Source organism: Symphodus melops, assembly GCF_947650265.1.
Source record: "Symphodus melops genome assembly, chromosome: 16".
NCBI lineage: Eukaryota > Metazoa > Chordata > Actinopteri > Labriformes > Labridae > Symphodus > Symphodus melops.
Window position 1 is genome coordinate 4982499 of NC_136706.1, and position 15266 is coordinate 4997764.

The 15266-nt window shown below is 38.9% G+C and overlaps 2 protein-coding genes across 7 annotated transcripts in view; one reads left to right on the plus strand and one right to left on the minus strand.

Annotated features, from left to right (window-relative positions):
- Positions 1–7824: 7824 nt before the first annotated feature.
- On the minus strand, positions 7825–9617 carry esm1 (endothelial cell-specific molecule 1). Its single transcript, XM_079364993.1, is given in 4 exon segments — positions 7825–8371; positions 8558–8701; positions 9073–9537; positions 9540–9617. Coding segments are annotated over 4 exon segments (717 nt in total). The 5' UTR covers positions 9553–9617; the 3' UTR covers positions 7825–8276.
- An 887-nt stretch (positions 9618–10504) lies between these two features.
- The window catches only part of LOC306837134 (putative E3 ubiquitin-protein ligase HERC1), a 43210-nt gene continuing 38448 nt past the window's right edge, over positions 10505–15266 (plus strand). For 5 of the 6 annotated variants that reach the window (XM_079364659.1, XM_079364660.1, XM_079364663.1 and 2 more), the window contains exons 1-2: positions 10505–10609; positions 13989–14993. In XM_079364659.1, the coding sequence (XP_079220785.1) occupies positions 14022–14993 (972 nt within the window). In that variant the 5' untranslated portion in view covers positions 10505–10609; positions 13989–14021. The remainder of the gene's footprint in view (positions 10610–13988; positions 14994–15266) is intronic. The other variant, XM_079364664.1, reaches the window with a different exon arrangement.

The following is a 15266-nucleotide window of genomic DNA, read 5'->3' on the forward strand; positions in this document are numbered from 1 at the left end:
TACAGTTTGTTTGTTTTTGCCCTACCATCAATACTACATGTAAATGGATATACACTATCAATGAACAAGATAAATATATATATATATATTCATATATATATATATATATATATATATACTGGTGAGCAGAAAGGAGTATGACGCAGCTTTCTTTGGTAAGTCTATAGCAGCTTGTTATGCAGACATAACAACACTATAAATTATGCCACTTATTACACAGCTACTTAAAAAAAATCAATCATTTGAAACAAAATATTGATTCTGAAATTATTTTATTGATTAAAAAAACATTTATTTCTTCAGCTAAACAAATAGTCCAATGGAATCTATAATGAGATTCCTCCATAGCACCAGTTAACTCTGTAGCTTTTTATAAAACAAGCTTAAGGAGTTTTCATGAATCCAAATGAACTGAACATTTCTGAAAATCAGCTCGTCTGGCTGTAATTAGTCACATTATGGGCCTGTGTCCACTTTTTTTTTTCCGCTCTGGCAGCAACTATTTCTAATTCAAAACCAATGCATTTGATCATTTCCAGCCTTTAGCGTATAAGCTGTTTTTGTCACTGAGCTCCAAGCGTTCTCAGTTGATACAGTTCAACTTTTGGAAAAGCGCCACTCTCCTCGCTCACTTTTACCTCACATGCAAATCAAAATCGAGAAGGGGCTGATGAGCTTTCTCAATAACACATTTTCAATATATACATAACCAACAGTCAGCAGGGAAATAATACAGCAAATTCCTTACCCCTTATAAAATCTTATACCCACACATATAAGGAGAGCTTTCCAGGTGTTGAGAAAACAAAGTCTCAACAAGATGAACCAAAGTGTTGAAGCTAAACAAGAGTCAGCTCAGAGCCGTCTGTCCTCAGCCATCCCTCAGCATGCTTTATTATATTTGCAGGACGTGGAATGCTGCACACGAAACACTGTGACCTTGTGACGTAAAAAGTTGCCATCTGTAAACAAACTAGAGCTGCATCTACTCCCATGAGCAGGTCTGGAGGACTTTTTCTGATAGGAGATAACTCGTACGGTTAGAGCGGATGAGTCTTCACAGCAAAAGCCTCTGGGAATTGAATTGTTCTCAATGGGATTGCTTTTCTCATGGCCTTGCTGTCAGAGGTTTTGGACAGTCTGTGACTTCTGGAAAGATAACAACACTCCTTGGAGGCACACATGAAGTCTTTCCCAGTGCAACAGGATGACACTAAGACTCACTGATGATATTACAGTAAATCTTCAGATTGTAATTTGGCACTCACTTAGCCCCTTATTGCTAGTTTGTTATGGGTCAAGAAGATAAATATTCTACTATCACAATATACCAATATCACAATATCAGAGTAGTATTGTAATATAAAGAAATTCCACTGAAAATTCATGTTCTAAATTAAAGCTGAAATTGATAAAACAAAGTAATATACATCATTAGTGTGTGCATGAGCTTTAGAGACTGCAACAAAGCCACACTACACTGACGTATCATTGAATGCGTCAGTGTTGTTCAAAGTTTGTTTCTGATGCCCCCGAGTGGCGAAAATCTGTTATTGCAAAGTTAGTGTCAAAGATGTGCTGCTCCTATGACTATCACACATCAAAACATGAGCCATAAAATCGCCCAATTATGTCTGTCCTCATTTTAAGATGTCCTTATTCATTTAAAAAAAACACAACAGACCTACCCTAACGTTTCACAACTAAAAGACGGCTTCTTTTTTAATAATAAAAAAGAGGTCATCAACAGTCTGTGACTCTGTACAACTCTACACTATATTGATGTTGATTAGCTCAGGGTCACCCACCTTAAAATTCATGGCATTACTTCTCTCAGATGGGACAAACATATACAGCAGGACTGTGTTATCTTCCTTTGTAAATTTGCTCATTGTTGTTTTGTAAAGGAAACGTATACTTAGACTTCTAAAGATGTGCACTCTACTGTTTATTTTTACACATACTGTCCTCTTGCACGAATGTGACTCTGTGAAAATGTGCTTTTTATCCTCTTTACATTTAACTAAAAACCTTGTAAACCTTGACTTCCATCAACCTAAAAACTTTAAGCTTATGGAAGTTGAGGATGCTCTATTGATAATGGTCCAATGATTCTCTTTATGAGCCGATACATTTTAATGAAAGTGGTACTAGATTTAAAAAATACTGTTTTATTTTGCTCCAATGCATAGCTTTTTCTTTACTACTAAAATGCCTAATTACTTATTATATTTAACAACATTGTTGTGAGACAATGTGTCCCTGTTCACAGTCGAGCATATCCCATTCCTTTAATTGATGCTACATTGCTCTCTACTGGTCACTTTAAAAACTTCAAGATCAGGTACTTTTAATTGTATTTACGTTATTATTTTCTGGTTTTGACTTTTTTTTTTTATTTCTGTATTGCTGTTGCTGCAACACCGGAATTTCCCTATTGGGGATCAATAAAGTTATGTCTTATCTTATCTGATCTTATCTTTAAGAAGCCTGTTGTAGCCCTTTCTAATCAAAATCTAAAGTTCTGAAGACATGCATGTCTATAATTTACAAGCGATACAAAGAATATTGTAATTGGATGAATTGTATTATGATGCATGGCACTATGGCAGCAGCTTGACATTTCTTGTGTTTCCAAGAAGACAACTGCTAAATAAAATTAATACAATAAGAACCAACATTTAAAACAATTAGACCATCCATGTTTTATATCCCTTCATTTGTTAGAGCATTGCAATACAAAGAACAGCATACTTAGATCCAGGATGTCCTGCATGTTGTGTGTGTGTTTTAGCCCGTGTACACTGTAATAAATGATTCTGTTGTCACGCACATTTAACTTAACTATCAGATAAAATGTTTTCAATATAAATGCGTCTTTTATTTTGTCGCAATTATTTAAGTAACTTTCAAACAAAAATGTTTAAGATAGTATCTGCTTATTTTGGTTGCATTAAATATAATCTTTATGTTTATGTAATTCTAAATCAAGAGAATTTTTAATGAATCCAATTCAATAGAATTAGCCAGTTTTCAGTGGACGAGCACTTCCTGTTATTTTGCGCTTGTTTTCTGCTTTTGGATTCAGCAGCTATGGTCTGGTCACAAGACATAAAGAAAGTGCAGATGATTTAACTCAACAATTTCATTTGGTTGACAAAGGCAAGGAGAGTTATTTTATACTGTAATGTTAATGACAACCTGTGGGTGTATGCTGCGTGTAATATTTACATATCCATGATGCCACATTACAGAACAAAATTAGCAAGCAAAATAATACAGAAAGACAGAGACACAGTTGGGGTAAATTATGCATGTTATGTTAAAAATTAAAATACTGTTTTGATCTAAAACAGTTAAGAACTGCAGTTAGCAATGCATCGTGGGATGCTTATCTTGAAGCAAACTGACAAAGGCCATAAACAGTTTTTTTTTAAAAAGAGGGTGTTGCCTTGAGAACTTGGAGTGTGATCAGCAGTGTGGTATGTTAGGTTGTTTGTCTTTTGTTTCTAAAATTATACTACTGCTTATTTTTCTCAGCTAGTTTTCTTTATTAAAATACCCAAAGCCATCAACTCCTGAATGGAGAATCTTTGGAGGATCATTTGAATAGCAGTTTTCACAGAATATGGAGGACATGTGCTACACACCAACAAGACCTGCTTCATCAACATGCATCAGATTTTAAAACTACAAATTAGATGCTCTTATTGAGATCTTATTTAATTTTTTAATTTCATTGCTATTGCAGAGGATGTTTGATACAAATAGATCCTCAGTAGCGCTAGCTTGTCTTGGCATTGATTTTGATAAGCAATTTATGAGTGAGGCTTAGATTTACATAAAAATAAAAAAAATGCTTTACAGTTTTAGTTGTATTTAGATTGAAATGAATACAACCGAATGTTGAGAGGACCGAAACTTGTTAGCCTGGCAATTTATCGCAAAGAGGTCAAGGCAGAGGGAGGGAAACATAACAGCCTGTTGGTAATGGATTTATATCAAGTAATTACAATTATGTAGGAAGATGGATGACTTAAAGCAAAATTTCCAACATGTATCCAAGCCATACAGGGAAATATGCACAATAATCATATTTGCTGCACTATTAGAGCACACACACCTTTACAGTTTGTGTAAACAGCTTCTATAATCTTTAAAATTAAAAATAGCTTCATGCTGCGATACAAAACAATGAATTAACTAGATGACAAGCTTGCACATCTTATAATAATGTAATGATCATATGGCTCTGAAATAGTTTGGATCACACGTTGCTATTTTTAGCACATTTTCTAACGCCTTATCTTCTACCTCTAATAGCGGTCTACATTCATGAGCAACCAATTTAGCGAGTGAATTTGTCAGTTTATCAGACGTTATGTACATGTAGAAGTGCATGTTGATGCTGATGTACATGTGAAAGTGGATGGTTTCATATGTTGGTCATTAAATGTGCATTCCTATCAGATAACGTCCTACATTTACACATACTTATTCTCTTCTCTGTGCAGAAAACAGGCTACGAACACAACGATAGAGATATAGATATAAACATCTACAAATATTAAGAGCTGCCCATCATACTCATGAAAACAAATTCCAGTATCAATGAATTTGAGATGTGAAAATAAACCTGCTGACCTAACATGTTAGGAAATGTTTCTCCTGCAGTGTTACGTCAGACGAGCACACGACAATGGCTCTATGGGTCAGAAATCTGTGAGGTCAGAGGTCAAGGCTGCAGACTTATTGTGCCTGTAAACTATCAGATGTTTGTGAGAATGGAAAAAGAAAATAGAAACAAAACAAGGATCAGCTAAATGATGGGTATAGACGAGTTGATTTATGCTCAAAATAATTGATGTATAAATTGATATTTTGAATCAAGTGACGTGACAGCCAGTGTTTATATGTTTGCTATCAATGTAATCAATCTAATTGCTTCATTTCCTTGCTCACAGTGTTTATGTGTTGTCTCCATTAAGCCGTGTCATTCCACAGCTCTAATAAACAAACTGTTGAGGCCAAACCAGACTGTAAATACCAGAACATCTATTTGCAGTAAATCAGTGTTATTTACTACTCCGTTCACGCACCTTTGTTTCTGCGGAGGCGGCAGTGACGTGTTCAGGGAGTCAGATAAAGGGTATTTCTCACCATCTCTTTCCTGTTATTTTCCAGGGTCCTTTGTTTGGTTGCGAGGTCCTGGCCTGTCGGTTCTCAGGGGAACGAGAGGAACATTTGAGCCTGAGCACTTGTGAACACTCCGGTACTCAAAAGTGGACTGCTCCCATACCTGTCTGTGTCTCTGTGTCACCGTGTGTGTGTGTGTGTGTGTGTGTGTGTGTGTGTGTGTGTGTGTGGTTGTGATTGTTTGTGTGCGTGTTGCCTTGTCCTTGGGTTGATGGGCTACATCCCTGCAGTGATAAATATCTGTTAAAGGAACTCATGGAGCCTTTGAACCTTTCAAAAGTTTCTTGCACAAAGCTTTGGCATCAACCTAAATTTCACTTCCTGTAAAAAAGAGGTGGTTTGATTTTTTTTATTATTTCAGTGAAACAATAAAATATAAGAATAACTCATTCATAAATTCTGAATTTTCTACCGTGGGTTTTAAACCAACAAAAAAGACTACTTTAGCTATGATAAACATTGCAATTCCTATTTTAGACTGAGGAGATTAATTTCTAACATTATATGCACAATTAGTAATATAAAAAGCTTAGTCCCTATATTTCTTATTTATAAGTACATAAAAATGATATATCTAGTTTTTCAAAGTGACAGCAGCATGTTTGTTAACGTGTGCGTAAGGGCCAGGCTTTCATATAAATAAAAATTAAATCAAGCGGATAGGAAGCTTCCTCTTCCAACAACTCGACAAAGGAAGTTTTTTGTGTCACTTACAAATTCCAAGCTTTTGGAGGGTCTCCTGAAAAAAAACAGCACACTTTTAAATTCCCGTCCTCTGCAGACACAACAACAACAGGAAGAAGGGCCATTTTCACAGGTGTCAGGAAGCTCGGGAAATAAACAAGCTGAATACTGGAAACCTTTTTTTTTTTCTTTTTGTACCAAGAGTCAGAGGTGAGGCTCATAAGAGATATATTTAGACGGGCAGGAATATGTATGCACTCTAGGCTGAAATATTTGAATGAGCATTGATAGCTGTTAGATGTTTTTACACCTTGATACTGCATGTATGTTCTATATTAAAAAATTAAATCGTTCAATCTTACCTTATAAGACTAAAAACAGACAAAGATTAATAAACCAAATATCTAGAGTGCATTTATCCAAACCAAAGTATATCAAGATAGTTTCTCTTATTCAATCCTATATGACAGATGGTCTGAAATTCATAATCAACAGATTTGAGCCTTGAATTGGGTCCTGAGACTAGACCAGTTGAGAACAACTGTTCTAGAGGATTGTTGTTTTTTTTTTCAGTTGCAACATATCAGGTGATAATGATGATATTAACAACATTTATTTATAGAGCACTTTTAAAAATCAAGCCACAAAGTGCATTACAAGGACAGCAATATGTTAAGGTCATAGAATAATATGCAAGGCGTGAATACAGAGACACCAATCAAACTCAGTAAAAGGAATTAAAAAAAATGAAAATTCTAGTTAAAATATGAAAATTCAACTAGAATCAGGAAAGGTCATCAAGTTTTCTTCACTTTTTTTATGACAGTTTTCTTCCAGAGAGTTGAAGGTCTTACATGAAATTCTCAGGAAAGACCCTCAGCATTATCTGGAATCACATAATTTCTATTCATGGCTTTGTTTTTCACTTTATTGTCCAAACAACGATCGGCTTCTTTATGTAAGATATATATTTCTATCTGAAGCCAGTGAAGCTGTCCGTTCTCTTCAGTCCTCTCTCATGCTATTAGTGGTTGAATATTTTGACATTCCTGAGAATTCATTCCTGCATGGGAATAAAGAATATTTTGCCATTTGTGGAGAAACAGAGGGCATACCAAGACTTAAGAGTCAAGGATGCCTGAAAGATTCTCAGCACTTCTAACCACTTCAGCAGTTTGTATATCATATCATCATGGGAAACAAAAAACCCTTCATACTTCATGCAGACTTTTTCACATTTTCACTGCTCGGAGAAGCTTTTTTTCTTTCTTCAATCAAAAACTTTTTTTTTGCCCTGAAATGTCTTCGATATCAACACCCACTCCTATTTTCTCTGAACTTCTTGCACAATTTAATTTGCATCAATTTGAAATTCAGAACGGCCAGGTGCTTCACATCTTTACAACTCTTTTGACAAGGACAGCTAGCATTTGATTTGGTTTGATTTAATTACTTACTGTAACTGCACTTTAATTTGTTCTGATGCCAACATTCATAAGTCACTACAACAAACTACTCTGCATCAGTCGTCTGCTTTATATTCCTCTTATTAAGATGCTTTAACTTTTTTTTCTTGAAATTATAAACACAGCTTCAACAGCTTCATTTTTTCCGCATTTGATTTTGGGATTGTTGAGGCTGTCTTAGAGACAGAGGACAATGAATAGAGTTGGAAACCAGGAACAGAGAGAATGGGGAAGGACATGCTGGAAAGAAGCCACAGCGTGGATTCAAACCCGGGCCAAACACTTGGAGGACTATCCTCCATACATTGGACACGCACAGTAAGCACCAGGCTACTGCCGCCCCCCCTCAGCTGCACTTTATAACTACACAGTTAACCCCCTCTGTGTCAAGGATTCAGGATAAGACATGTTTCCAACTGATACATTACTCATTAAATAGTTGATAAGCATTAAACATCAAATCACAACACTCAGTGGTAACTTTGGTTTATTTGTAAGAGCATTCTTTACATTGGCTGGTGTCATATACATGATATTTGACATGCTAACTTTTTACAGTACAAACTAATTATATTTGTTAAACCTTAGTCATTCTACAATAAATCGAAAACTATTGCTGTCTTCAACAATAAGGAGAACAGAATGGGATCTGCTGCAGCTAATGGGTACAGATGAAGGGATTATTTTAATTATTTGAATCCAGAAACAAATCAAACATAAAAGTCAGAGCAAAACTCCATGAGTATAACATATATTATCTTCATATTCCATTAGAAAAAGATGGACAAGGAGTAAACTGCAGGTAAAGCTTCTAAATGCTGTAAAAAAAGGAGTTGACATCGTTGTTTAAAATAATAAAATATATCTTTCAGTTCATTTATAATTTAATGCTACATTCACACTGAACAGATTCCGTCCTCTCAGCACTTGTCAGCGAGGGTTGAGCCGCTTCGGGGCCGTGGATCTGTCTGTGTGCTGATCTGTGCTCTGAGCAGCGCTGACCTCTCCGGAGCCCAACTCTCCCTCTGAAAAACACAACAGCTTTAATACCATGCAACTCCTGTATGTAACCTGACAAATGACAAGTCATTCTTTTGGACTCAATTCTGTCCTTTTTTTTTTTTTTTACATGCGCAACAAAGACAAACACTGAGTGAAAAAAAATTATTTACATAACATTTTTCATTTTTTACAAGTCTCATAATGTTTACCTGTTTGTGGCTCAGTCCTGAGCTTGCTTGCAATTTTGGCAAAGAATTTGAGGGTGAGACAAGCGCCTGTCTCCCTGTCACATATGCCACCTTTACAGTTGCATGTCTTGCGACACTCAACTCCCCATGTCCCATATAGACAGTCTATGGAGCAAAAACATTTAGTGTGGTTAGATTCACAAAAAGGGAAGAGAAAGAGGGAGTATATTTAATAATGTTACAGTTGCATATTCATACTTCATACAATGATAATCAATGATCAAAATAGAGAGATGGTATACACAAAATAATGCAAATGAGCAGTTACAGGCACATTGATGGTTGGATGACAAACTCTAAGCCTCTTGTGCTCAAAGCATCTCGTCTTATATTTAAAGCACTATCTGAATGCCTGCAAATATATTTTGAGAATTCTCCTAAAATACTGAAAAAACATAAAGGGGTTTGGTGTAGCAGGGCATCATGTGTTCCAAATGCAGCATGTAGGCACATGAAAATGTTGAATGTAATCCTACCTTTGCAGATGCCATACTCGTCTCCATAATCGTCCTCATCCTTGTAGAACTCGCAGAATAATCCGGGTCCGCACTTCACTCCGTGCATCCCTGACACAGTGCGGTAACAGTGCTCTCCTCTGCCGGCTGCACACACCTGACAACAGCCGCAGTCATCCAGGACGGTCCGTGCGCAGCGCTGCGTCCCGCCGCACCGCTCCGCGTTGCATCTGTCCGGACAGTTCACCGCGTACTTGACATTGTTGCCCCACGCCTCCGCATGTTGCACTAGAAGCGAAGACAAAACTGTGATGAGGAGTAAAGACATGGCTGGATGCAATGAGAGCGCCTGGAGGACTGCTGTGCTTTTGAGGGGGAGACAGAGATGCGGAGCGCCTCTGGGAGCAATGTGCAGAATGACCTGTGGTGCATCAGGTTGTATGGTTATCAGCGATGAACAACTTTGTTTTGCACATGACTTACCCTCGTCAATTTCCTCATTCCGGTGTTGTTGTCTTTTGGCCAGTCAGCCCCCTTTTTAGAAATCCGGCCTGGAAGCGGGATTTACTCTGCACCGCCGTTCAGAAATTGAAATGCGTGTGACATGATGTCACAAGTTATCTTTGGTTTGTTTTTGTCTCTTAGTTAGCATGTGACGGCACCTCCAAACATCCCATTGCATCAGGTTTGTCCTGACTGACTTGGATTTAAATTGATTACATTTGATGTAGGATGCTTTCAACATTTTAAGACTGTACAGCTAACAATATTGAATTAAATTAAAAAATTAAAAAATAGCTTTATAAAAACAAAATAAAGTAAAACAATGTCAAGACATACAAAAACATGCATAAATGAGCATCCGACATAATAAATAGAATTTGGAATACATTTTTAGGATGAAATACAAAAAAATAAATCCTTAATAAAGAGGGAGGTGTATTCCAACCAATCAGAACATGAAAAGAAGGTTAGGCTCAGGGGTAGCCAACCCTGGTCCTCGAGGGCTACTATCCTGCATGTTTTAGATGTCTCCCTCTTCCAACACACCTTATTCAAATGATTATCTCATCATCAAGCTCTGCAGAAGCCTGATAACAATCCTGATCATTACATTACATAACACAAAAGCAAAGAAGTGGGTTCTATTTCTGTATTTGAGGCTGAATCATTGTAACACATGATAATTGTGAAACATTTAACCAAATATTTCTGGTATGAAAGCCCATAAATCACATTTCTCCCACTGTAAGGGAACCATTGAAGGTACTTGATGAAGATGAATTACTAGATTTCCATTCAATCAACATGCAAAATAACAAAAAAATATATAAAAAATGTCAACATCTGACGCTCTTGTCTGTGTCAGCCTAATTACTAACAGCTGCAGGATGAGTGCCGAAAATGAAAAGTGTGTGCAGTTCATACTCCTGGACACAGGGTGGCGTCACTGGTTGCCACGCTTGTTTGTCATCTAAACACACAAAGAAGAAGTGGGAAAGAGGAGAAGGTTGATATGATATTCACGTCCAAGGGAGACCTCACTGGGACGGGACAGGTAACGCAAACTATTTAACGGCGGGGGTTTACAGTCAAGATAACTAAACACGCCTGTAGTCTATTGCACAGGAACAATACCCAGCTTGAGATACTGTTCGGACTTGAACTAGCCACGGTAATGTTTTACACGGAGCTGTCAGCCAAGCAGCGGAGGGGCTTGGTCGGGGTTTTGACAGCCATGGAAGCAGACTAGCAAACTGCAGCCAGCGTTAGCTCAGCTGTTCACGGTAGATGCAGAATAATCTCGCCGGTGTTTGTCAATGTCACGCCGGAGAGACTGCGTTTGATTTTTCCACACATTTGGTTGTTAATGTCGATGCAGCAAAATGTCTCTAACGTAACGTCAGAGGAGAGAATCACCGTTAGACATTAAAAAAAATAAATATATAAAATGTAGGCGCTATGAAATGTTGACAGATGCTTCAAAGGGAAGAGGCAGATTAATTTAATTTAAGTATTAATTGTATGATGCTTATTAGCGTTAATGCAAGACTCACAACTTCTAAAAAAAATATGTATGTGAACTAACGGTGTTTTATTACCCCAAACAACTCAAGATAATAAATGAGCTGTCAGATATCCAGGGTGAATTAAACCTTTGGTATTTAGTTTTTTGTTTGTTTTTAAATTAAGACTAATTTAGACGTCCTTTGTTTTATCCTCTGTGCTTGTGGTTGTCCTGGTAACAACAGCTCCTTCTGTGGGCCTTTTTAAGGGAGATGTAAAACCTCCCTCTGAGGTCTGAGGTCAGCTTTAAGGGTCTCCTACTGAGAGCCAGGGGACCATTAGATTTGTGACTTTTTTTTTGTAACATATTAAATTGAAAAATTTCAAACTTTTTATTTTGGGGCTTTTTATGCCTTTATTTTAGAGACTGGATAGAGACAGTGGATAGAGTCAGAAATTGGGGGGGCGGATCCGCCCGCCTGGAGAACCTCAGCCTCCGTACATGGGGCATGCTCACGAACCACTAGGCTGCTGGCTCCCTCATACATCTGAAATCTTTGACTTTTAGAAGACAGAACAAGTAAAAGTAATTTCATTTTATTCATTGGCGATCAATTATTGAGAACAACTGGTCTGAAAAGGTTAGTCGCTTATTAAACTAACCTATTTTTACTCCCAACGCTTATATTTTATATACATTTTCAGAAAGAGTGCAATAGAACGTATTGCTTCATCCTATCAGTGTTGTGAAATCTAACTGGAAAATTATGACATAAGTATGTGACTCCCCATGTCCACATGTTTGCTTGAAAATTTGACCCAGTTCCAGTCAGCCCTCGCTTATCATTGACATTCACTTTCCTATTTTCACACCAGATACTGCAGGCAGTCAAAGTCAGTGTTTCAATGCTACTGGTTTAATTTAAGCTTCAAGACCAACACATGACTCCTATATGATTTTATAGCTCACTGGCAAGTTGCTCGTCTCAATTTGACATCGTAATTAATAACCCGTAATCCAATATGTTTTTATGTCTGTGTATATTATTAGAACTCCGGTTCCGCACTTCACTCCGTGCATCCCCGACCCGGTGTGGTAACAGAAAAATAGTCTGGCGTTTGTGAGCTTTAAAGTGAATGCTTAAAAAAGTCTGAGACGAGCTGAGCTAGAAGAAAACAGGAGAGTCAAACCTGGGCCAAGAGGTGTTCTGAATGCTAATTTCCCGCAATTTAAGAGCAACATTTCTGGTGGTTGCTGGCTGGAGGTCGTCTAAACCAAAGAGCTCATTACTATATCAATGCTTGATGTTATTTTTGGCCGAAGTAGAAACCATATAGCCCCACAGGCCTCAGGCAAGGGAAGACGGATGAGGCTCTGTGACTGGAGAATGGTCAAAGTGGCATGCTCGCATGTTTTGCAGCCTGTAACTAGCATTCTCTCACTCCTCTGACATGTTGTGCTTTTTTCTGTTCACGTTTTAATCATGGGAAGATTCTAAACCAGGACTGAAGAGTACAGAAATCTGTATCCTATGACTGAACAACAACCGGGTGTTTGCTCATTGAAATCCATGTCTATGTCTATGTCTGTTTAATGACAGGCGTTTCTATATCTTGCATTATGGATATGAAATCTTCTCTTTTACATGGTTAACAGTTTGTTAGATGAGATGTGATTTTCGACTTCTAATTTGGTTATTCACGAACTTTTCCAATACCATTTCTATATTTGTGTCCAAATAATAATAATAATAATGATAATAAGCACCAATTTGTCACTATCAATATTATACTGTTATAATAGTGCCAATAGAAGTGAGTGGTAAAATTGTTCTGGAAAGGTAACAAACAGGACTCCTTAAAGGTCGAATCTGCAACGTTTTGGTCCAGTAGCGCTCGCCCTTGAGCACCGGAATTAAACCAAAACAAGTCGAGCTTGATTGTTAAAGGAAGCTGAAGCTGCAATTAAACAACTTTTACGTAAGGGGAGGAGCCGACCGTCTGTCCATGTAAACAGGATGTAGTGACATCACAGACAGTCGGACTTGGGCGTCTCTCTCACTAGACAGTCATCACTCGCAGAGATTTTCAGAGGATAAGCTGGATTTCTGATGTACGTGTAAAATGTTGCTCATTCAGCCTTTTAAAGCTCCGGCTAAGATACAAAATCAAACGACATGAATCAAACACAGGATGTTATTATCATCGATGTGGCGAGTCCAGATTACAAACTGTTGTATGATTTACTCGGGTAAAAAAAACCCGAAACAAATCTATCTTTGTCATTTAAAAATTATTCCTCTAAATATAAAATAGACTCGATGGCAACGAGACTCTCTCTCTGTATGTGTTCAGAAAGCGGACAGACTGAGAGTGAGTGCTCTGCTGTTTCACAGCATTAGGTGACAGAATCTGAGACTTTGGCTTTGACAAACTGCACACAGTGTCTGAGAATATGAATGAAATGTCAGGGGACCAGATTAAACGCACTCATGTGCCTGTTTTTTTTTTTTTTTAACCAACTGTATCAAGACTTCTCAGTGACGATACACCCAAAAAGCGTTGCTTGTGCTGTGTGGTATAACGTGATAAGACCAAAATGCCCCTCATTAGTGTGGGTGTCTTGATTAGCTCTGAGCATAGGGTGAGCTGACCCATTTCAGTGACACCCACTGGGACTCTGCCACCAGCCTGGATGTATTATATGTTGGAAAAGGGCCATCATTGAAGGAGAAACCTGACACTTTTACAGTGAATTTACTTGGCAAGAAAAGCATTAGCACATTAGCTTTTGGCTGCAGACGTTGCCTGTAAATGAGTCATTTCATAATGTTGATTGAGTGTGAAGGAATGATATGTGTGAATTTATTAATCTGCAGATACACAAGCCTTGTGCTGTCTCTGAATCATATTTTGCCTGTGTGTTTCAGGTGGTCATGACCGTATAGATATAATGCTTAGACATGGTGCCCTGTCAGACCCATGTGTTGCTGAAGTGGCAGGAGCACTTTAACAGCTCCTGGGCTTCGGAGGACAGTGTACAGACAGCCAGGAGGCATGGAGCTGCAGAGCTCTACAGCAAGCTTCTCCAAAACAAGGAGGTGGTGACTCTGGCTCAACCTGTTCAAGAGCTCATCGGCCCACGCCTGCCAGACTTCGAGTGTGAGTCTAGCGCCTCTGCAGAGAAGGAAGAGTACCTGTCATCCCTGCTTCACAGCCAACGATGGCTCGCTCACCGCATGCTGACGCAAACCTCCTACACCCTCGGCCTCCACCAGAGGCTGGTGGTCCTCCAGAGGATCTACTACGCGCTCCACAGCAAATACCACGACAAGTTCCGGGTGCAGATGCCCTCCCAGTCCTCAGACAGCGGGACCGACTGCGGGCAACTTGAGCTGGCCTCAGAGCCCTGCCTGCCGGGCGCCGCATCCAAAGTCAAATCGAGTACCGATGTTCTGATAGAGATGGGCGTGAGGACAGGTTTGAGCCTGCTCTTCTCCCTTTTGCAGCAGAACTGGAGGTACGCTGCGTCCGTGCAGCCGGAGTCAGTCCTTTGCAACGACGTCCTCGCTACGGCGTCGTCCGTGCTGACTTCTCTGCCGCCGCTCTCTTTGGCCAACGAGAACAAGATCCCGTCTGTTGGGCTGGACTGCCTGGCTCAGGTGGCGGACTTTCTAAAGAAGACGTCGGTGAGCAGCGGGGCTGGCGGGGCGGATCCGACCGGACGGAGGCTAACGCTGGAGCTCCTCCTCGGCCTGGCCATGCAGAGAGGATCCCTGAAGTTTCTACTGGAGTGGGTGGAGGTCGCTTTGGCTGCTTCCATGTCTTCACCCACCTCTACACTGTCTTCCTCCTCTTCACTGAGCTCCCAGCAGTCAGCTGGTGTGGGCTTTGATGTGATCCATCAAACCCTTCTTCAAATGAGGCAATATTCGGTATGTTCCTCATAAATGGTTATTTTGCTCTGCTGATTTGTGATATATTTGTTACTTTAGATTGTTTGTAGCATTTATCAAGCTCTTTAAAAGATTTTTTTTTTTTTCCCTGGTATGGATTCCTCGAGAAAAAAAAAAAAAAGGCTTCAAATATACCTTGAGAGGAATGAAGGTGTTTTAACAACACAGCATGTTTGCTTCTTCTCTGCCCGTTGGAAATGTGCCTCCTGGTTTCCCAGCTTCCCGCTGTTTTTTTGTTAAGTAGCATTGATG